Source organism: Macaca nemestrina, chromosome 6 (assembly GCF_043159975.1).
Source record: "Macaca nemestrina isolate mMacNem1 chromosome 6, mMacNem.hap1, whole genome shotgun sequence".
Classification (NCBI taxonomy): Eukaryota; Metazoa; Chordata; class Mammalia; order Primates; family Cercopithecidae; genus Macaca; species Macaca nemestrina.
The window spans coordinates 42,363,115-42,384,938 of NC_092130.1; the positions used below are offsets into that span (position 1 = coordinate 42,363,115).

The 21,824-nt window shown below is 46.6% G+C and overlaps 1 protein-coding gene and 1 long non-coding RNA gene across 2 annotated transcripts in view; one reads left to right on the forward strand and one right to left on the reverse strand.

Moving 5' to 3' along the window:
• Positions 1–7,556: 7,556 nt before the first annotated feature.
• Positions 7,557–14,762, reverse strand: LOC105467084 (Wnt family member 8A). The gene is made up of 6 exons (XM_011716449.3): positions 14,695–14,762; positions 14,571–14,604; positions 14,218–14,356; positions 10,756–10,881; positions 9,924–10,066; positions 7,557–8,432 (listed from the first exon to the last, which is right to left on the reverse strand). The coding sequence occupies exons 1-6, from the start codon at positions 14,760–14,762 to the stop codon at positions 7,887–7,889; spliced, it is 1,056 nt and encodes a 351-aa protein (XP_011714751.1). The 3' UTR covers positions 7,557–7,886.
• The window catches only part of LOC105467083 (uncharacterized), a 29,540-nt gene continuing 22,378 nt past the window's right edge, over positions 14,663–21,824 (forward strand). The window contains exons 1-2 of the long non-coding RNA XR_011624656.1: positions 14,663–15,410; positions 18,459–18,554. This is a non-coding gene — a long non-coding RNA (uncharacterized lncRNA). The remainder of the gene's footprint in view (positions 15,411–18,458; positions 18,555–21,824) is intronic.

Here is a 21,824-nt window from a genome sequence, read left to right on the forward strand (position 1 = left end):
TTTGGAGTGCAGTGGGTGTGATCTTGGCTCACTGCAACCTGTGCCTCCTGGGTTCAAGTGATTCTCCTGCCTCAGCCTCTTAAGTTTCTGGGACAACAGGCATGTGCCACCACGCTGGGCTAATTTTTGTATTTTTGAATTTTTTTTTTTTTTTTGAGATGGAGTATCGCTCTGTCGCCCAGGCTGGAGTGAAGTGGCATGATCTTGGCTCACTGCAACCTCCACCTCCTGGGTTCAAGAGATTCTCCTGCCTCAGCCTCCCAAGTAGCTGGGATTACAGGTGGAATTACTAATTTTTGTATTTTTAGTAGAGATGGGGTTTCATCATGTTGGTCCGGCTGGTCTTGAACTCCTGACCTCAGGTTATCCACCCACCTCGGCCTCACGAAGTGCTGGGATGACAGGCGTGAGCCACCGCGCCTGGCCCTCTCTCTTTTTTATTGGTGAGTCCCTTGGATATCTGAAGACAGGGATATGGCCAATGCCAGAAGACAGAGTGGTATAAATTAAGGGGACCTTCTAGAGGGGAGATTCCAGAAGGAGATGACAATGGTTAAGGTGACTCTAGGTTAGAAAATGTCAAGGTAGCCGGATGCGGTAGCTCACACCTGTAATCCCAGCACTTTGGGAGGCTGAGGCAGGAGGATCACCCAAGGTCGGGAGTTCAAGACCAGCCTAGCCAACATGGAGAAACCCCATCTCTACTAAAAATACAAAATTAGCCAGGCGTAGTGGTGCATGCCTGTGAGCTCTGTAAGACCAAGAATAAATAGATTTTTCAGACACATGAGGGAAAGAGGTGAAGGCAGTTGAGCTACTTGGGAGGCTGAGGCAGTAGAATCGCTTGAACCTAGAAGGAGTTTTCGGTGAGCCAAGATCTTGCCATTGCACTCCAACCTGAGCAACAGAAGTGAAAATCCTCCTCAGAGAAGAAAAGAAAGGAAAAGGAAAAGGAAGAGAAGGGAAGGGAAGGAAGGGGAAGGGGAAGGGGAAAGGGAAGGGAAGGAGAAGGGGAAGGGGAAGGGGAAAGGGAAGGGAAAGGAAGGGAAGATGAAAGGAAAATAAGAAAGAAAAGGTCAAGGTACCCTTAATGAGTGATCAGAAGGGTGAGGAAGTCTCCATGAGTAGTGAAATGACTGAACATAGTCCAACCTAAGCAGACAATTGAGCAAAGTCAGGAGGATAAAAGACTAACTGACACATTGTGGTCAATGCTGAGGATGTGGGGCTGTAACAACAGCTTTTCATGAACACAGGAGCTACCATTGGAAGAACTAGGATAGATGAAGCTGAGTACACCAGACAGAGTGGGGGTATTGGAGCAGGCTACACCTGGAGGAAGGCAGAGAAGGCAGAGGTCTGGGGGACTTTGGAGTCGGGCATATCCAGATTCCAAAAGAGAAAATAAGACGCTAGGCCAGGCCAGACCCTCAGTGATAAAGGAGGGCTAGATCTGGCAAATGAGTCAGACAATAGCAGCTTATAGGTAAGGTGGGCAGGAGAACAATGCTCCATTTGTAAATCTCAGGTACTCAGTTGTGAATCATGGGATTGGATGCCCTGATTGTCAGTTTCCTGTTCTTGTCCCCACACCACCACAAGCCCCAGCACAAGAGGACTCTAATGAGGCCACTCTGCTGGCCCAATCCCAGTGGATAGAGCAGGGAATCAAGGTTATTTTGTTGGGATGGAAGGCGTTAGAAAGGAACTTTGGGGCTGGGTGTGGTGGTTCATGCCTGTAATCCAAGCATTTTGAGAGGCTGAGGCAGGAGGATCACTTGAGCCCAGGAGTTCGAGACCAGCCAGGGCAACATAGTGAAACCTAATCACTACAGAAAATTAAAAATAAAATTACCCGGGTATGGTGGTGTATGCCTACAGTCTCAGCTACTTAGGAGGCTGAGGCGGGAGGATCCCTTGACACCAGAAGTTTGAGGTTGCAGTGAGCCATAATCATGCCACTGCACTCCAGCCTGGGCAATAGAATGAGAACCTGTCTCAAAAAGAAAAAAAGAGGGGCTGGGCGCGGTGGCTCAAGCCTGTAATCCCAGCACTTTGGGAGGCCGAGATGGGCGGATCACAAGTTCAGGAGATCGAGACCATCCTGGCTAACCCGGTGAAACCCTGTCTCTACTAAAAAATACAAAAAACTAGCCTGGCGAGGTGGCGGGCGCCTGTAGTCCCAGCTACTCGGGAGGCTGAGGCAGGAGAATGGCGTGAACCCGGGAGGCGGAGCTTGCAGTGAGCTGAGATCCAGCCACTGCACTCCAGCCTGGGTGACAGAGCGAGACTCCGTCTCAAAAAAAAAAAAAAAAGAAAAGAAAAAAAGAAAGAAATGAACTTTGGCAATGGAGAAATGCAAGTGGGGCAATCAGAGCTCTGTGAGACCAAGAATAAATAGATTCTTCAGACACATGAGGGAAAGAGGTGAAGCCAGTTGAGGCTTGAAAAGGATGTCTGGCTCATATCCCACCTAACTCCTCACAGAAACTCAAGTTCGTGTAGCTGAAGACAGTCTAGGAAAAAGAGACAACTGGTGAAAAGCTGAAGTAATTGGCTTATTTCTTTTGGAGAATGAGTCTGTTTGAAGGCCTCAAATCCATAATATGAAGTCCTAGGAGAGGCCGGCTTAAGATGTAGTAGTGTTAATTCAGGATAGACGTGAGCAAATGCTCTGGTAAGCACTTTGTCCTGGGTAGGGAAGGACTGGCTTTCCCCTTCCTGACAGTCTTTCAAAACAGGATGTACAGTGTGTGCCCCCCCCCCTTTTTTTTTTTGGCTTTAGGAGCTCTCCTGTTCAGAAGCAGGTGGCTGAATTAAGTGATCTCTTATAGACTGCAAGAAGCTGATGGCAAAGAAATGACAAGGGACCTTCTCAAGATCACTGAGTCCCATCAGAGGTGTGCATGGGTACCTGAGAATCTGAGAGGAATGTGGGAATGAGTTTGGGTACCTGGTGCACCATTGGGCCTTTCCCTACCCACTTCCTACCCACATCCCCACTTCCCCTGCCCGTCGTTCCCCTGGTCCCTTGCCGACCAAGTGCAGTTGGAGGCCTCCCAGACCTCTGGCCTAATTCCCCAGTGCTTTCTTTGGGTCATCACACATCCCTTTCCTGATGACGCTCCATGAGAAGGGCAGCCTAGCAGGGCAGGCAGAGCACCAACCATGGAGGCTGCCCAGGGCCCTGGAGTCTACTCTTTGCTCCTCTGCGATCTCAGGTGCTGATAGGGTCAGGATACTTTCCTCCTCCAGGCTCTGCTTGCCTTCAGTGGTAGGGAATGCTGCAGGATTGGGTGGCTTAGAGCTCTATTCCCATCCAAAGGTCTTTAACCTCTTCTAGAAGCCTTTGATCTGGTCCTTGCTTTTATTTTTCCCCAACCTGAACATCTTTATCTAGGTCCAGGGTCACTGCCTTTTGTCATCAATGAGGATTGTGAGCAGTTTGTGATGTGGGGCTAGAAACATTCGTTTTTCTCTGAACCCTGTTTTTCCTTTCTCTGTCTTCTAAAATAAACAGCCTTCCTTTGACATTCCCTCTTGAAACTTTGACCTCTAATGGAGACCATAATGGTTAGTTTTTTTCTTTGAGTACCCCCTGGAGAACCAGGATTCTGCCCTACCAAATCAGCAGGAGCCAGGCTTTCTGCTTTGTCATTCTAAGGTAGGCCTTTGCAAATCAAAAGTTAGGTTTCTTCATTCTGGAGAAAGGCTGAGAAATATGATTCTCTTGCTTGGTGAAGAGGGAGGAGAGGACACCTTTCATTGCATATGAATGGTAGTCATTCGACAAAACTGTCATGATGGTTAAGAATGTTGCCAGGGATCCCTGGGCTCCTACAGTGTAAGTGGTGTAAAAGAAAGAGTATGGATTTATGAGGCAGTAGCTTGAATTCAAATTCACCTCCCTGCATTTAATTCTAGGTTGAGGTGCTTAACCTCTCTCTGAGCCACAGTTTCCTCAGTAGTTGGAAAGGGATAATTGTAACTCTAATCGGATTGGTCTGAGGATTGAAGGAGATGATATCTATTGAGCACCTGACATTTAGTAGGTCATCAATTACTTCCTTTCCGCTCTAGTTTCCCTAACCTGCCAACAAGCCTGAGTAGATTGGCAGTGAACCAGAGGAGACCCAGGGAACAGGCCTCAGGGTTTTCTTAGGAGCTCCTAATTCTGCCCACATTAGAGAGCAGATGGGAAGAAGGAAGAAAAGAAAAAGACAAAAGAGATAAAGCTTTGTAGGGGTCTGGCAAGCATAATTATTTTCTTTCTTTCCTTCCTTCTATTTTTCTCTTTTCCTTTCTTTTTTAAAACTTTTTTTTTTTTTTTTTTTTTTTTTTTTTTTTTTTTTGAGGCAGGGTCTCACTCTATCACCCAGGCTGGAGTGCAGTAGCATGATCACAGCTCACTGCAGCCTCGACCTCCCAGGCTCAGTGGATCCTCCTACCTCAGCCTCTGGAGTAGCTGTGACTACTGGTGCACGCCACCACGCCTGGCTAACTTTTTGGTATTTTTTGTAGAGAAGGGGTTTTGCCATGTTGCCCAGGCTGGTCTCTAACTCCTGGACTCAAGTGATCTGCCTGCCTCAGCCTCCCAAAGTGTTGAGATTACAAGTGTGAGCCACCACACTTGGCCTCTTTTCTTTCTTTCCCTCTTTTTTTGTTGTTGTTGTTGTAGAGATTGGGTCTTGCCATATTACCCAGGGTGGTCTCAGACTTCCTGACCTCAAGTGATTCTCCCGGCTTGGCCTCCCAAAAGCACATTTTCCTTTTAATCTAGACTGAGCAAATACAGAATTCCATTGTGCAGGGGAAGAGATGCTGTGCTTGGATTTACTGAACTAGGGGAATAGGCTCATGGACAGGTTTCCCTCATTGAGTTGATCACTTTTTCAGCAGATTTACAAGATCCATCATCAGATCGTGGCCAATCTGCCTGTCTTGGGTGCTGAATCTATGGAAACTGGGGGTTTTACTGTTCTGTCACCTTAATGATAGCCAGCTTGTTAAGGATGAACCAAAAGGGAAGGGGTGTAGGGCTGTAACTGATGAATCTGAATAAGGCTGTGTTGCCTTGGAGTGAATCCTTGACAGGAAGGCGACGGATGCAGAGAAATCCAAATTCCTGTTGTTTCTGGCTGCGGGTCCATGTGGGAAGATTGGTTGGTGTGACTGATTGCTCTGAAGGTGAGATGGAAGAGGGTGGGAGAGGCTTGGAAGGAGAAGAGACTAAGGAGACTATGAGTTTTTTGGGGAAGCAGACAAACTTCAAGGAATTCTCATTGCCCTGAGATTTCTTGGTGAAAACCTCTGCTATAAGCCCACAGTAAACACAAGGCTTGTTCTCTTGGAATGACCTTTTGAACAGGGCAGCAGGGCTGGTTGTGCTCCTGAAAATCCCTCCCAAGATTATTTGGTATGTCAGTAAGGTCCTGGGGAAGATGTCAAAGCCTCAGGTGCCTGGGTTCTTTGGCTGGAGATTCAGTTAGGAATGCAGGGAGAAAATCTAGTGTGTTCATTTCTCTAGCACAGGGTCACAACTCGGGTTTCAGGGGAGGTGCTTTGACGTCTATATTTATTGAGGGTTTAACCTCTGTGCTGGATAATTTTATTTTTGCTTTTACTCTGGGCCTCAGGGAAATAATCTTTTGGTTGCCTATTTCCATTCCTCCTTCCATGACCACCAAGCAGCACACACCACACACACTTTGTTTCTCTGTCACTGCTGCAGTGTGCTTTTGAACTTTCCATTGAAGGAGGGACAGAGAGGAAATCTGTCACTTCCTTGACATAGGCTTCGCTTTTATGTATCTGTCCTTGTATCTGTTCTCTGACATCTGTGGTAGTTTTAAATGTTTCTCTTGAGATGCCAACTTCCTTCATGAACATTTCACCTTCCTTTTCACTAAAAAACAAAATTGGTTATTCCTTTTTGGCATTAAAACAAATAACACATTAACTCTTTCTGATGACAAAAAAGATTTATTGTAGGCAAACGTAAAAATACAGAAAAACACAAAAGGAAAACAAACCACTCTATTTTGGTATCACATAGTGGCAAATATTTGCACATTGCCACAAAAACAAAATTGGATTCATCCTGAACATGCCATTTTGCAATCAACTTTGTTCACTTAATTCTATCATGCATGTTTTCCATGTTACTAAGTATTTCTCAAGAATATTTTAGTGGTTAACAGTCTACTGTAAGGTCATGATTTACTTGTTTATCCTACTTTGAACACTTAAATTGTTTTCTAATTTAAAACAATAAGCTAGGGGTGTTTTCCCATTTTTGGTGATCATTTTTACTTTTTATTCAACATATTCAAAATATCTCCTCCAGGCAGGGTGCAAGCCTGTGCAGACAGCAGAGATTCCCAAGGCTGAGATATTCAGATTTAGGAAACCAGCGGCTAAGCTCCCAGGGCTCTCTTTATGGGAAACGACCCCTCCTCCAAAGATTATCACTGGAAGATGTGGAAGTGCAAATGCAGGCAGGCAGAATCCACAACTCTTTTTGTCTCTTGCCCTGGGGCCCAGGTCTTGGTGTACAGACACCCCAGGACGCCCAAGTTAAGAGAGCAAACACACTTTGAATATGGTCCAGGTTCAAAGGGCTTCCTTACTCCCCAAGTTACTTAGGTTGCATTAAAATAACACTTTCTAATTCTGGGAGTCTGTATTGTTTTGCTGTTGACCAGTGTCTGGGTCTCAATTTTTCATTACCTGACAAACACTGAAATCAAGAGAGTTGGATATTTCTAGTTTCCCCTTTTTCCTGGTGGATTATTGGGATACAGAAGCAGGGTTTCCCTTTTTGATCTTAAGGTTTCCAAAGGGAGTAATAGAAGTCCCAGCTGGATATATCTTGGAAGGATTTATTGCAAAATAAAGTTGAGTTCTCAATCTAGGAAAATAACAAAGGAGTCCCCAGCTCTCTGAGGAGCATCACTCTTGTGGGACCTTGTCTGGGTAGGTCATAGTCACCTGTCCACTTATTGCCACGATTCCCTTTCCATGGCTGCAGAGATGGTTTAGGAACTCCAAAAACCCCCAGGTTATACAGGGTGCTGGTTTCCCCAGGTGTGGGTGGGAAGAATTTATTTTCTTTTCTCTTTCTTTTTTTTTTTTTGAGACAGGGTCTCAGTTTTGTTGCCCAGGCTGGAGTGCAACGGCACAATCACACCTCACTGTAGTCTCGATCTCCTGGCTCCAATGATCCTGTCGCCTCAGCCTTCCAAGTATCTAGGACTACAGGCAAGTGGCACTACACCTGGTTAATTTTTAAATTTTGTGTAGAGATGGTGTCTTCCTATGTTGTCCAGGCTGGAGGAAGAACTTCTCAAAAGTGCATACTTGGAGGGAAAGAAATCTAACATTCTAAAACTTCCCAGTAGGCAGATATGTGGTCTTTATCCCATTTATCAGCATGGATTTGTAGTCACAGGCTGCTCTTCAGGAGTCTGAACAGAACTCTTTCATTTTTTGCTTCTGTTCTCCTGATTCCCAGCAGCACAGCTAGGTTGGACATGGTCTGAAATTTAAAGGAACAAATACTTTGAAGGTCCCTCTAGATATGGACCCCAAACCAAACTCTCCCTGTAGGAAGCTGCATAAGTACAGGCACAGAGATGGGAAAGTAGCTTGCAGGAAAGATGAAATGGGGGTCTGCCAAAATCAGGAGGCCCAGATTCCAATTTCAGCCCTGCCAGGAATATGCTGTGGAATCTTGGGCCTCCATTTCCCCACCGATAGCAGATATCATGAGGACTACAGACCAACACTGCAATTTTCCAATTGCTTTCCAATCTGTTCTCTCTAAGAGAGAAGCTACATCCCCTTCCACTGATGCAATTAATCAAGTGAACTTGTGTGGGGTATTATCAGGCACTGCCCTCACTCAGGGACTGGGCACTGCCTGAGGAGCGTGTGCAGTAATACTTGCTCACCACATGCGTACACTGGTCACACTTGACCTTACAGCACCACTGGAATTTGCAGTTACAGCTGATTATGACCTCAGTTTTCCTCTCTTCCACCTGCAGCCCACATTCAGTGCATAGGCGCCCACAGCTACGTCGCTCCCACCTGGATGTGTTGTGGCTGTTCTGTAGGCACTCACGACCCTCTGTGCCATAGATGCCCAGGCTGGAATTGCAGGTACAGTAATCTGGTGATTCCTCTAAAAAGATCAGTTCCGCCTCTGCGCTAGGAAGGAAGGCCTCAGCAGGCGCCCAGTGGCCCTCGGCGCTGTTCCCAGCTCTCAGCTGCTGCTTATCCATTTCAATTTTCAGCGCCTGGTCATACTTGGCCTTTAGGTAGTCTCCCATCTCTCGGAAGTCAGCCAGCTGCAGCCAGCACGTCTGTATGCTGCAGCTCCCAGAGATGCCATGACATTTGCAGGTCCTTTTCATGGTGGCTCTCACTGCCTTCACAGAGAGAACACAAAAGAGAATGGCTCTGAGTAGGGAAGACCAAAGGTTAGTGATTAAAGGTAATGTTTTAGAGCTGCGTTTCTTGAATTTAAAGGAGCATCAGAATTATTGGGGAAGCTCGTGAAGAATATTTATTCCTGGGCCCTACCTCAGATCTTCTCAATGAGGATATTCAGTGGGGAAGGGGCTGGTACTGGTGATTTTAAAGCTTCCCTGGGTGATTCTGATGGAGAGCCAGGCAAGAGCTGGGAAGGTTACTAGAGTCCAGAAACCTCTGCTCCAGGCTCAACTCAATCACTTGTCAAGCTTTTCTCTATCTGCCCAGCTGGAATAAGAATTGAATATAATAATGACCAAGGAAGTACTCTGTAAATTTTAAAGGAAACTATGATAATTGCCACAGTTATTGTCTTGAGGGTGGGGGTAAGAATATTTTGGGGGGTTTGGATTTGTCCTCTGGGTCTTCTCTGAGAGGGGAGGGAGCTCCTTGAGTCTGAACACTTATACCCCCAAGGCAATGAATTACCCATGGTTGTACTTGCTTAAAAAACCTCTTCCTGGCTGGACACGGTGGTGGCTCATGCCTGTAAGGTGGTGGCTCATGCCTGTAATCCCAAGATGTTGGGAGGCCGAGGCAAGAGGATTGCTTGAGCTCAGGAGGCCAAGACCAGCCTGGGCAATATGGGGAAACTTCATCTCTACAAAACCCACAAAAATTAGCCAGGCATAGTGGCAAGTGCCTGTAGTTCCAGGTTCTCAGAAGGCTGAGGTGGGAGGATGGCTTCAGCCTGGGAGGTGGAGGCTGCAGTGAGCCGAGATGGCACTACTGCACTTCAGCCTGGGTGACAGAATAAGACCCTGTCTCAAAAAAAGCCCCCAAAACCCAAAAACCCTTTCCCCCTTTCCCCGTTTCCCTGGGCACCCAGGATATCTAGGTGTATGTTCACAGGAAATTTCTACACTTTTGGCTCTAAATCCAACTTGTTTCCCGATTTGTGTTCCGAATACTCCAGAGATTGCCACCCCACTAGAAGTCTTGGGGGAGAGTTAGACACTTCAGAGAAGCCTAGATCAATCCCAATTCCCCATAGCTCAGACAGACTTTAGGACACAAGGCTGGACAACAAGGCCCTGTTAATTTACTAGAACATGCAGTTGAAGTGATAAAAATTTAAGTCATAGAAGCAAGGCCTTGATTCTGTGTTCTCAGAAGCCCGCCTGTGGAGGGGCAGAGCAGAACATACAATGACAAGAGGACTCAGTGAGAAGATCTGAGTTTACTGCCTGTCTCTGACAGTTATTAGTTGCCTTGGACAAGCCACTTGGCTCAGACTTAATTGGTTTTGTCATCCAGAGAATGCAGGTAGCCATCTCAGTCTGGCTGGGTAGCATGAGGAAAGAATGTAGAAGACAGCTCTTGGTAAATTGTGAAGGGCTGTGCAGATGTGAAGCTGTTGAAATACTGGCCACAACTCCTATACCCACCAGTCTGCCGGCCCTGTTGTTGTGAAGATTCATCAGGGCTCTGGCATCCTTCCCCTTCTCCAAACTGTCCACAAAGAGTTTGGAGATCCTTTCCCCAAATTCCACATTGTCGCTGCAGCCTCCCCAGATCCAGCCATGGCCTCCTATACATAAGGAAAGAATAAGTTCTCCATGTAGCTCCGTGCTCAGTCCCAGTCACCCGCCAAACCATCCCCAAGAGCCCTAGAGTGTAAAGCTATGGCTGAAGGTGAGACAGGGAAATGGAGGTGCATGGGGTGGGTGGGTAGGAGTCCGATTGCCAAAGCCAACTGCCCACCCTTCAGACACTTCCCAGCCATAAGCAATTAGTCTTCTATACCCACAGTAAAAGTAGGCACACTGGGGCTAACTTAGATGCTCTCAAAGGTTCACTGCAGCTCAAACATTCTGGAATTCTGCACCATTATTCTACAATTATCTCGTAAAGGTTACTACCTCCTTCATTAGTGATAAATCTGAGTAAGTGTCTTAGGTAGTCTGCAAATTGCTGAGTAGCTCTAGATTATGGATGAGCCATTCCAAGCCTGAAATACCAGGGCTAGCTTTAACTCACTTCAACCTTCTCATTTCTAATTGCCTTGTTGCTTGTAGAGCTACTTGCCTATACCTGGACTTATGGACCCAGGCTCAACTCTGAGAGTGTAAGGCTAGGAGATTCTACAATTGAAGGAGTTGCTGGAGTCTTGAGGTTTAAGGGAGCTGTGTCCCTCAGCCTTTCCCTGGAAGACTTTAGCCTGCACTCAGCTCTGTAGCCCCTCACCTCTTCCCACCCCCATTGGAAAGCTCAACTTACCTGTTTTTCCATTTTTTGACCCATCACAGCCACAGTTTTCGAAGTCACCCATGCTACAGTTCTTGGTGATGGTGTGCATGACTCCGGCAGAGCTGATAGCATGTATGAAGGAAGTCTCTCTGGTGGCTTTGGAGAGAGAGAGGGAACTGACTGGAACTTGGACTCTGATGACCCAAAGCAGAGGCTTTGGAAAAGTAATATTGTTTCTCTCCCTTATCCCCTACTTCCTTTGGGTTTAAGAAGATGCTTTTCTTTTCTTTTTTCTTTTTTTTTTTTGAGACTTGCTCTGTCACCAGGCTGGAGTGCAGTGGTGTGATCTTGGCTCACTGCAACCTCTGCCTCCCAGGTTCAAGCGATTCTCCTGCCCAAGCCTCCTGAGTAGCTGGGACTACAGGCGCATGCCACCATGCCCAGCTAATTTTTGTATTTCTAGTAGAGACAGAGTTTCACCATGTTGACCAGGATGGTCTTGATCTCTTGACCTCATGATCTGCCCTCCTCGGCCTCCCATAGTGCTGGGATTACAGGCATGAACCACTGTGGCTGGCCTTTTTTTTTTTTTTTTTTTTTTTTTTGAGACAGAGTCTCACTCTGTTGCCCAGGCTGGGGTGCAGTGGCACGATCTTGGCTCTTTGCAAACTCTGCCTCCCAGATTCAAGCAATTCTCCTGCCTCAGCCTCCTGAGTAGCAGGTATGTGCCACCATGCCTGGCTAATTTTTTATTTTTAGTAGAGATGGGGTTTCACCATGTTGGCCAGGCTGGTCTTGAACTCCTGACCTCAGGTGACCCACCCGCCTGGCCTCCCAGAGTGTTGGGATTACAGGTGTGAGCCACTGTGCCTGGCCTATTTTTTTTTAATTATTGTTATATTTTTTGAGACAAGGTCTCACTCTTGCCCAGGTTGGAGTGCAGTACATGATCTCGGCTCACTATAACCTCCACCTTCTGGATTCAAGCAATTCTCGTGCCTCAGCCTCCTGAGTAGCTGGGACTATAGGTGCCTGCTACCACACCTGGCTATTTTAAATTTTTTTTTAGTTTTTAGTACCATATGGGGTTTCACCATATTGGCCAGAGTGGTCTAGAACTCCTGGGCTCAAGTGATCCACTCACCTTGGTCTCCCAAAGTGCTGGGATTACATGCATGAGCCACCACACCTGACCTATTATTATTGTATTAGAAATAGGGTCTCATCCACAGTGAAACCCCATCTCTACTAAAAATACAAAAAATTAGCCGGGCGCGGTGGCGGGCGCCTGTAGTCCTAGCTACTCAGGAGGCTGAGGCAGGAGAATGGCGTGAACCCAGGAGGCGGAGCTTGCAGTGAGCCGAGATCGCGCCACTGCACTCCAGCCTGGGCAACAGCGTGAGACTCCGTCTCAAAAAAAAAAAAAAAAGAAATAGGGTCTCATTATGTTACCCAGGCTGGACTCGAACTCCTGGGCACAAGTAATCCTCCCGTCTCAGCCTCCCAAAATGCTGGGATTACAGATGCGAGCCACTGCATCCAGCCAATGCTCTTCTGTTTGAAAGAACAATGCATATCTTTTCAGCCTCCTTACTTCATCCAGGCAGGAATGAACATCCCCATGTTACCAGTGGGGAAAGTAAAAACTAGAGATAGAATGATGAGACCAATGTAATCCCAGCACTTTGGGAGGCTAAGGTGGGTGGATCGCTTGAGCTCAGGAGTTCGAGACCAACCTAGGCAACATGATGAAAACCTGTCTCTATAAAAAATACAAAAATTAGCCGGGCATGGGGGTGCATGCCTGTAGTCCCAGCTACTCAGGAGACTGAGGTGTGAGAATTGCTTGAGCCTGGGAGGCAGAGTCTGCAGTGAGCCGAGATTATGCCACTGCAATCCAGCCTGGGTAGCAAAGTGAAACCCTGTCTCAAAAAAAAAAAGAATGATGAGAACAAGACCACTTTCCAGTTGTGGTTTGGGATCAGGACCTTGCCCTCTTAGAGTCCAGCCTAGACCTCTGTCCACTAGCCACTGCTGCTAGTCCTTAGGCAGTGAGACTCAGGGCTCGATGCTGGCCTAGGAGAGAGAGGAGGACCTTTGCTGCTTCTGACTGGGAAGCTTGGGTCATGTAATAATCATAACAATCATGACTGCCACCTACTGAGCTCTTATCTTACTAAACTCTTTACAAACATTGTCACATTTCATTTCTATGTACTCCCTATTCTATCTGTATACCCCATGGGGAGACATTTCTTTCGAGCCTCATCTCTTTTTTTTGAGACAAGGTCTTGCTCTGTCACCCAGGCAGGAGTGTAGTGGTGTGATCATAGCTCACTATATTCTTGAACTCCTGGGTTCCAGAAATCCTCCCAACTCAGCCTTCCAGGTAGCTGGGACTACAGGCACATGCTACCATGCCGGCTAATATTTTTACTTCTATTTTTAGTAGAAAGAGCTCTTGCTATGTTGCCCAGGCTGGTCTTGAACTCCTGAACTCAAGCGATCCTCCTGCCTTAGCCTTCCAAAGTGCTGGGATTATAGGCATGGTCCCAACACGTGCTTAGCCACTTTCTCCGTCTTCTTTACTCTTTCCCCTAACTATTCTCAGGTGAATGGTGAATGTTATCTTCAAAAATGACACGCAAACTACAGCACACAGTTACAAATGGGTGCACGTGCACACCCATACACACACACACACACACCCCACCTGAGGCACAACTCAATGTGACGTCTCAGTTTTTCTGTTGTTGAGATTTTATGGCAGTTAGCCATGTGAAACTTCCTCAGGAGCTGCAAACACCCGATTTTTATTTCATGCAACTCAGTGCAAGATCAGTGTGTACAAACACACAAATATAAGCATGCATTTAAAAAATAGAGTGATTTCTGCTGAGCACTGTGGCTCACGCCTGTAATTCCAGAACTTTTGGAGGCTGAGGTGGGTGGATCACCTGAGGTCAGGAGTTTGAGACCAGCCTGGCTAACATGGTGAAACCCCATCTCTACTAAAAATACAAAAAATTAGCCAGGCGTGGTGCATGCCTGTAATCCCAGCTACTCAGGAGGCTGAGGCAGGAGAATCATTTGAACTCGGGAGGCAGAAGTTGCGGTGAGCCGAGATTGTGCCATTGCGCTCCAGCCTGGGCAACAAAGTGAGACTTCGTCTCAAAAAAAAAAAAAAAAAAAAGAGTAATTTCCTACATTTGTCTCATACATAGAGACACCTCATATCCACCTCATTCAAATCCATGGGATACTTCTGATGAACTAAACAGAACTGGCCTTACTGACCCAAATCACAAATCTGAGGTTGAGAGAGGGGAGGTAATTTACTCAAGGCCACATAGCAAGGAAATAGCAGGTCAGCAGGTCACTGGTAGCATTTTCATTTCACTGTGCAATACATGTCACACATATACACATACTGCAGGCGCCCCTCCATTCCCATATATACCCCTTGTACAGGTGAGTTCCACACAAACTTACCACTTCTCAGCCTATTGTGGGTGGAGAGCTGAAGAGCATTTTCAGGGCAGTTCCAGCGTTCCCAAGCAAACTGGAACTTGCATTCCTCGATGCCACTCTGGGCACCCAAGGCCACGCTAGTCGTGTAGGTCAGATAGGCCTGGCAAAGGGAAGAGGGCTGTGAGCTTCTGCCTGGTATGGGTGATCTGGGATAGGAGAAGCAGGCAGGACTCAGATGGGCCAGCTCTCCATTGAGAATCAACCATGGGTTCCTCTGGGTGAGGGGCTCTGGCACTGTCCCCTCCCCTCTTTTCTCCAGAAGAGTCCCCTTAGGGCCCTCAGTGGGTAAAAACAGAAGCTGGAGATCATCCTACCTTGGGACCTGTTATCAGGAAATTGTTCACTGACCTACCAAGAAGAGAAAAAGTGAGGCAGAGGTGAATGGGGATGAGACAATGGGGCTTCCTTGGCAGGGAGTGAGGGTGGGAAAGGACTTACCAGGCAGAGGCACTGAGTGCAGCACAGCATATGCCCACAGCTGCCCAGAGCATAGACAGGTTCCCCATCGCCCTGCCTACCCCCGCGGACCAGGTCCAGCTCAGGGCCAAGTCCAGAGAAGTGAGCAGAGGGCAGGGTCTTCCTCAGTATTTATGTGAGAAGATTCTGAATGTCCAAGGGGGGAAATCAGCAGCTCTTCTCATTTGTTCTTGACTGGCAGGGCTGCAGGAGCCACTGACCCAGTGGGGGATCTGGGAGGAGGGACTCAGTTTTCGCGGAAAGCCCCGCCCTGCCCAGCCCCTCCAGCCCTTTTTCCTCCCAGACTGAGAAAGAGGCTGAAGCTTTTCTCCTATCCTTGAGATTTCTTTCTTCTATATGTCAATTTTGTCTCTTCCTGCTTCTTTGGCCCATTTCTCAGAATCATGTAGGCCAGAGCAGGCTGGGTCCTTAACCCTGAAGGCAGGTCACCTATTCTTGGAGCTACAGTGTCCTCTGTCAGTGAGAGCCCCCTCTCTGCCCTGCCATCCTCCCCCAGGTGTTAACAATCAGAAAGCAACTCCATCTGGAGCCCCTGCCTACTCATTTACCTGAACCAGTGACTGGGCCATCCCTACCACTTCCTTCAGGTCTGTGAGGTGATGGAGCTGTGGGACTATGCAGCAGGAACACTTCAGAGTCCATCTCTGCAACAGTCCCTTCTACCACATTCTAGCAAAGTAAGTGCTGGGAAATTTCCTTCATTCCTAGCAAATCTGTCCTTTTATATCTGAAGGTTACAACTGCAGTTAGTTGATTTTTTATATATCTGAGAACCAACCATAGGGTCACCCAGGGCTATATTTGGGAAGACTGATGCCTTCCTTTTTTCTTTCTTTTTTTGAGACAGAGTCTCTCGCTCTGCCGCCCAGGCTGGAGTGCAGTGGTGCAATCTCAGCTCACTGCAACCTCCATCTCCTGGGTTCAAGCGATTCTCCTACCTCAGCCTCCCAAGTATCTGAGACTACAGGTGCCAGCCACCACGCCCGGCTAATTTTTGTATTTTTAGTAGAGAAAGGGTTTCACCATGTTGGCCAGCCTGGTCTTGAACTCCTGGGCTCAAGTGATCTGCCTGCCTTGGTCTCCCAAAATGCTGGGATTATAGGCATGAGCCACTGTGCATGGCCCTGATGCCTTTCTTTCTGATACCATTTTGTTACTAGGACTTAAGCTCCTTAGGCAGGAATCTGTCTTTTATTTTATTTTATTTATTTATTTATTTATTTATTTATTTATTTATTTATTTATTTTGAGATGGAGTCTCACTCTGTCACCAGGCTGGAGTGCAGTGTTGTGATCTCGGCTCACTGCAACCTCTACCTCCCGGGATCGAGCAATTATCCTGCCTCAGCCTCCAGAGTAGCTGGGATTACAGGTGTGTGCCACCATGCCCAGCTAATTTTGTATTTTTAGTGGAGACGGGGTTGGCCAGGCTGGTCTCAAACTCCTGACCTCAGGTGACCCGCACACCTTTGGCCTCCTAAAGCGCTGGAATTACAGGCGTGAGCCACCGCACCCAGCCAGGAATGTCTTTTAGGTTCACTTTGGGTTCTTAGTGCTTAAGAAGGCATCTGGATGATCGAATGAAAGAACCTGTAACCCCTAGTGGGCACCATTAGGTATGGTTGGGGACTAGAATAAAGGGGGGGGAAGTCCTTGTTGGCTGCTGAAGCTCTTTCCTAAGGCTGGAGAAGAAGGTCTAGAGAAGTTCAGAGGAAAGCATAGATGGAAAGTCACAGTTCTGACTCTATCCTGTGACCATTACAGCATCCAGATCACTTCCCAGAACCCTGGACCTGGTTTGGGTGGGAAGTGGAGCTCAGAGATCCCCCCACCAAAGGAATTCCAGGGGCCAAAGAGTCCCCAGGTGTCTTTAGGGCATACTCCAAGTATGGGCCAGTCTTGGCATCAGTCTGCAAACTGACTGTTGTCCTTCTGACATAAGATAATTACAAAAAATATATGTTTAGAAATTTTTATAGCAATTTGGAGCAATTTTAGATATGCTAAACCTAAGAGGAAATTTGGGCTCCTATTTTGTATGTAGTTTTTTGTTTCATTTCTCTGGAAGGATGAGGACAGAAAGTCCTAATGGACTGAAGCTCTGCCTCCTAGCCCCCAGCAAGCTGTCTTCCTTTGATTGCTTGTGGGCTTCTCTGCTTGGGGAAAATAGGTATCCCAGACTTGAGTTACGTGAGAAAAGCCCACTGAGTTAGCCTCAGCGGCCTTTTCTCTGTCTCCTACTTTTCCCAATCAAGAATGTCATTTAACTTTCACTTGTTAAGACAGCAGGGTTGATTTCTATGGCACTCACCGTGGGGTCAGAACAGGGTTAGTGATAGCTCCCAGGAAGTCCCCTGCCACCTCGAAAGAGTTTTAGGAGTGACTCCACATTCGCTTCCTGTGTGTGAGTGACTGGGTCTTATGCTTCTGTGTTCCCCACTGCACCTGGCATTTAATTGGTACTCTACAAAAAATACTCTTTTATTTTCTAGGCAGCAGAGGGGAAGACAGTTTTTTGTGTGCAAACTGTGCTCTCTGCTGCTCAGATTCTATAAAGATCATATAGTTTTTCTGAATGGAAGTGAGAATTTATAGAGAGGCCTCTGCTCCAGGTACCAGGAATCCTGGGCTTTGGCCACTAATTTGCTGTGTGACCTTGGGCAAGCTGTTTACCACTGTTTGGACTCAGATTCTTCATCTCTAAAATGAGGGAGTGGGGAAAATGTTGAAGGTTGAATGACCACTAGAGACTTTCCCAGCTGGGCTGGGCATGGTAGCTCACGTCTATAATCCCAGCCCTTTGGAAGGCTGAGCGGGGAGGATCGCCTGAGCCCAGGACTTTGAGGCTACAGTGAGCCATGATTGTGCCACTGTACTCTAGCCTAGGTGGCAGAATGAGACCCCGTCTCTAAAAAAAAAAGGCCAGGGCTCACTCCTGTAATCCCAGCACTTTGGGAGGCCAAGGCAGGCAAATCACCTGAGTTTAGGAGTTTGAGACCAGCCTGGCCAACATGGTGGAACCCCATCTCTAATAAAAATAAAAAAATTAGCCAAAAAAAAAAAAAAAGATTTACAGAGTTTATTAATCCCAGAGGTGATTGTAGGACAGAAATCTTATCTTCTTCAGTTGAGAGCATTGGAATTATCTTTGTTTGTTTGTTTTGAGAAGGAGTCTCTGTCACCCAGGCTAGAGTGCAGTGGTGCAATCTCAGCTCACCACAACCTCCGCCTCCTGGATTCAAAGCCATTCTCATGCCTCAGCCATCCAAGTAGCTGGGATTACAGGTGCTCGCCTCCACGCTTGGCTAATTTTTGTATTTTTAGTAGAGATGGGGTTTCACCATGTTGGCCAGGATGGTCTCAAACTCCTGGCCTCAAGGAATTTGCCCACCTCAGCCTCCCAAAGTGCTGGGATTACAGATATGAGCCACTGTGCCTGGCCAGAATTATCTTATAATGATTAGATGAACCTTTAAGATGAATACCTGGAGGATAACCAGTGCCTTCTTCAGAGTCCTTTGGGGTGTGTCTACATAAGACCCCTGTGCTGGACTGACTGAATTTTTCACTGCAGACAGAGCTTTCCTGGAGAGAATAGCGACAGGCATTCCGCATCAAGTCTACAAATCATTTCCAGTCAACCTGTGCATCAATTTCCTTAATCCCAGCTCTGTTGTCTCATTAGCTTTTAAGTAATGATCCAACTCTTGGTTTCTCTCTTGCAGGAATGGAAATCTAGAGCTGAAGACTAGAGCAGAAGACGATGGTGGGAACAGATGAGCCTTGACAAGATAGATTGAATCTGAAGCCCTGGTGTGCTGGTAAATGGTTAGCAACTGGATTGGGTGTGGCAGGAGCCTGATTGGTAATGTTTGTTCATTTTCATGGTATAAATACTAGAGCATGGTGAACTGCAAACTGCCAACGTGGACTTGGGAAGAGATGTAGTATATCATTATATAATATTTCTGTCATATAGGTATAATGGGTATAAATAACCTTCAGCATAAATGATAGTGAAATTTAGCAAACTAATTAGGAAGTGATGAATTTTGAGTATTTGTTACCTTTGTTTTTAATATAATTATGTTTATATAATTTAATTTTAAATATTGGCTGTATTTAACAACCAGTTTGCAAAATTCTTAAAAATGCAACAACCGCTCTCAGGAGTGGGTATAAGCTGCCTTCAGCACACCACTGGCACTGAAGCCCAGTGTCCTCCCTCTAGGCCACGGGGAGAAAAAGTGGAAATTGTGGAATTGAACACCCAATAATTGTTTCAGTTATGTGCAGGGCTTTAATTTTTCCTCTTACTACCCGCCTTCATGGAGCTTACTGTCTAGTAACAGGAGACAAGGTATGTATCTATCTATAATGTCAGTAGAACATGTGAATAGATTTGATGAATAAGCATTCACACTTCTGGAAAGGTATTACCAGGTAATCTGAAGGCCCCTTCCGCCTCTAATGTTCCAGGATGATGAGATTCCAGGAGTCCTAGGGAAGCACTGAGGACTATAATCAATAAAGGATATACCAACGTCACCCTAGCTGTGCCCAGCTTCAGGAAATTCAGAGGCTGTTCGTGGAACCTTAGAGTGTCTGAGCTAGAGAGTTCCATTTGACAAGGATGCAACTGAGACCCATAGAGAGAGAACTTATTGAGGGTTTCACAGTGTTTTGGGCCCAAGAGAGCCTGGATTCCAGCATCCTGGTTTGCCCAGGACCGAGAGGTCTCCTATAGTTTGAGGCTTTCAATGTTAAAGCCAGGACAGTCTTGAGCAAACCAGGATAGCTGGTCACCCAACAGCAAAGGTATGCATCCTAGGCCAGTGCTTCTTTCTAAAAGTGCACTTTCACTGAACTTCCCAAATCCTTCGATCCCCAACATTTCTTTCCCAGGCTCCTTGCAGGGCTCTGAGCCTACAGGGGCTGATTAGACTGTAGGAGCAAGTTGCAAAAGAGCTGAGCAGAGAGGGGGTGGAGGTGACTGGAGAATGCCAAAAGACAAAGAGATAGGATTTCTGACTTTTTACACTTCTCTGCTAATTAGATAAAGGATTGGGATGGGGGAGAATGAGCCTCCATGCATATTCTTCTGAGCTGTGACAGGGAGCAGAGTTTAGGGATTTTTCTATCCCTGGTCTCCAGCCCTCCTCCCTGGAAGCTTCTCACCCCCTGGGGATCCTTGACTCCCAGTCCAAATGCCACAGCTGCTTGAGCTCCTGACCCTCCCTTTGGCCCCTTCAATTTAGCCTCAGTGACTTGCCAAGTTCCCCAACAATATGGTCTGGGAAAAAAAGTGGAATACTTCTGTTTTCCCTTTCAGATTCAGGGTTCCAGGTGTCAGGAGGGAAATGAGGCCCTCCTGTGTGAAAATGGGATCAGTTGGTGGTCTATTGGATGCATGGGCCTGTAAGGACAAGGGCATATTAGGGGGGATCAGTCTGAAAGCCATGACTTGATCTGTTTCGTGTTGGCAAGTATGTTTCCTTCATCAATCTGGGAGCTGCTTAAGGCTGTGCCCTGCCAATCCCACCCACACAGTGATCGCCCAAGGATAGGGACGTGTTTCTCCCATCAGACTGAGGTACCCAAATGGCAGAGGCCTCATCTTCACCACTAGCCTCGGAAGAGTTAGAGTTGGAGGGGCTCACCCAACACAAGGTTTCAGTTGGCTAAAACCTCTTGTTTTTTATTCCCTCTTTGTTTTAAACCTCCATCTCTGTCCTATCCATCTCTGGATAGGACACAGAAGTTCTCAATTAATGTTTCTTGATTAATTGTTGAAGAAGAAGGTTTGGAACTGGTTGTAGGATTTTACCAGTTTTCAGAGAAATATGCATTTATTCATTCCAAAAATATGTACCTACTCAGTTCAGGCTAGTACTCAATACTTATGAGTCCAAGATGAATTAGGAGGTATTTTCATCTAGAAGCTCTCATTCTGGTCTGAGAGAGAGAGAAGTTTAAGTTATTTTTAATAACTTAAAGTGAAATAAGGAATGTTGGAAATGTTGGAAGGATGCAAGGAAATGGGGATAAATAAGGAAATGCCATAGAAGGGACTTCTGATGAAAACCTGCCATCTGCTGGCAGTGAACGGTACAACAAGCTCTTTTGTTGCCATAATATGGGTTCAGTACTGGAATTCTAGCCATTATCCAGTACCTGCCTAATGGATAGCCAGTCCAGTGATTGGCACTGAGCTGTGAACCTTGTAAAGGGATTTTTGTCTTTGAAAAACTTGTACCATGCTTATGGATGTAAGATATAATTGAAAAAGTTGTCAATCAACCAAGCAACAGATATTTGAATATGCACACACAAAAAATATGCTTTTAAAAAAAGCATAGGCCAGGCACGGTGGCTCAGCCCTGTAATCCCAGCACTTTGGGAGGCTGAGGCAGGAGGAACATGAGGTCAGGAGTTCGAGACCAGCCTGGCCAACATGATGAAACCCTGTCTTTACTAAAAATACAAAAAATTAGCCAGGCGTGGTGGCGCCCACCTGTAATCCCAGCTACTCAGAAGGCTAAGGCAGGAGAATTGCTTGAACTGAGGAGGCAGAGGTTGCAGTGAGCCAAGATCATACCAGTGCACTCCAGCCTGGGTGACAGAGCAAGACTCTGTCTTGAGAAAAAAAAAAAAAGCATGTAATTCATGCTTGTTACCAAAAAAATTAAATAAAACATGGAAATATGTAACGTAAAAAATAGGACTCTCTGACATCCAACTCCCTGTAAGTAATAATTATGTACAGTTTAGTGTGGATTTTTTTTTTTTTTTTTTTTTTTTTTGAGACGGAGTCTCGCTCTGTCGCCCGGGCTGGAGTGCAGTGGCCGGACCTCAGCTCACTGCAAGCTCCGCCTCCCGGGTTCCCGCCATTCTCCTGCCTCAGCCTCCCGAGTAGCTGGGACCACAGGCGCCCGCCACCTCGCCCGGCTAGTTTTTTTTTTTTTTTTGAGACGGAGTCTTGCTCTGTCTCCCAGGCTGGAGTGCAGTGGCGCGATCTCGGCTCACTGCAAGCTCCGCCTCCCGGGTTCACGCCATTCTCCTGCCTCAGCCTCCCGAGTAGATGGGACTAC

Coding starts and splice junctions, on each gene's coding strand:
- LOC105467084 (XM_011716449.3), bottom strand. CDS start 14,762: ATGGGGAACCTGTCTATGCTCTGGGCAGCTGTGGGCATATGCTGTGCT. Junction 10,067..10,755: donor GTCAAAAAATGGAAAAACAG/GTAAGTTGAGCT, acceptor CCTTATGTATAG/GAGGCCATGGCTGGATCTGG. Junction 8,433..9,923: donor ACAACAGGGCCGGCAGACTG/GTGGGTATAGGA, acceptor CTCTCTGTGAAG/GCAGTGAGAGCCACCATGAA.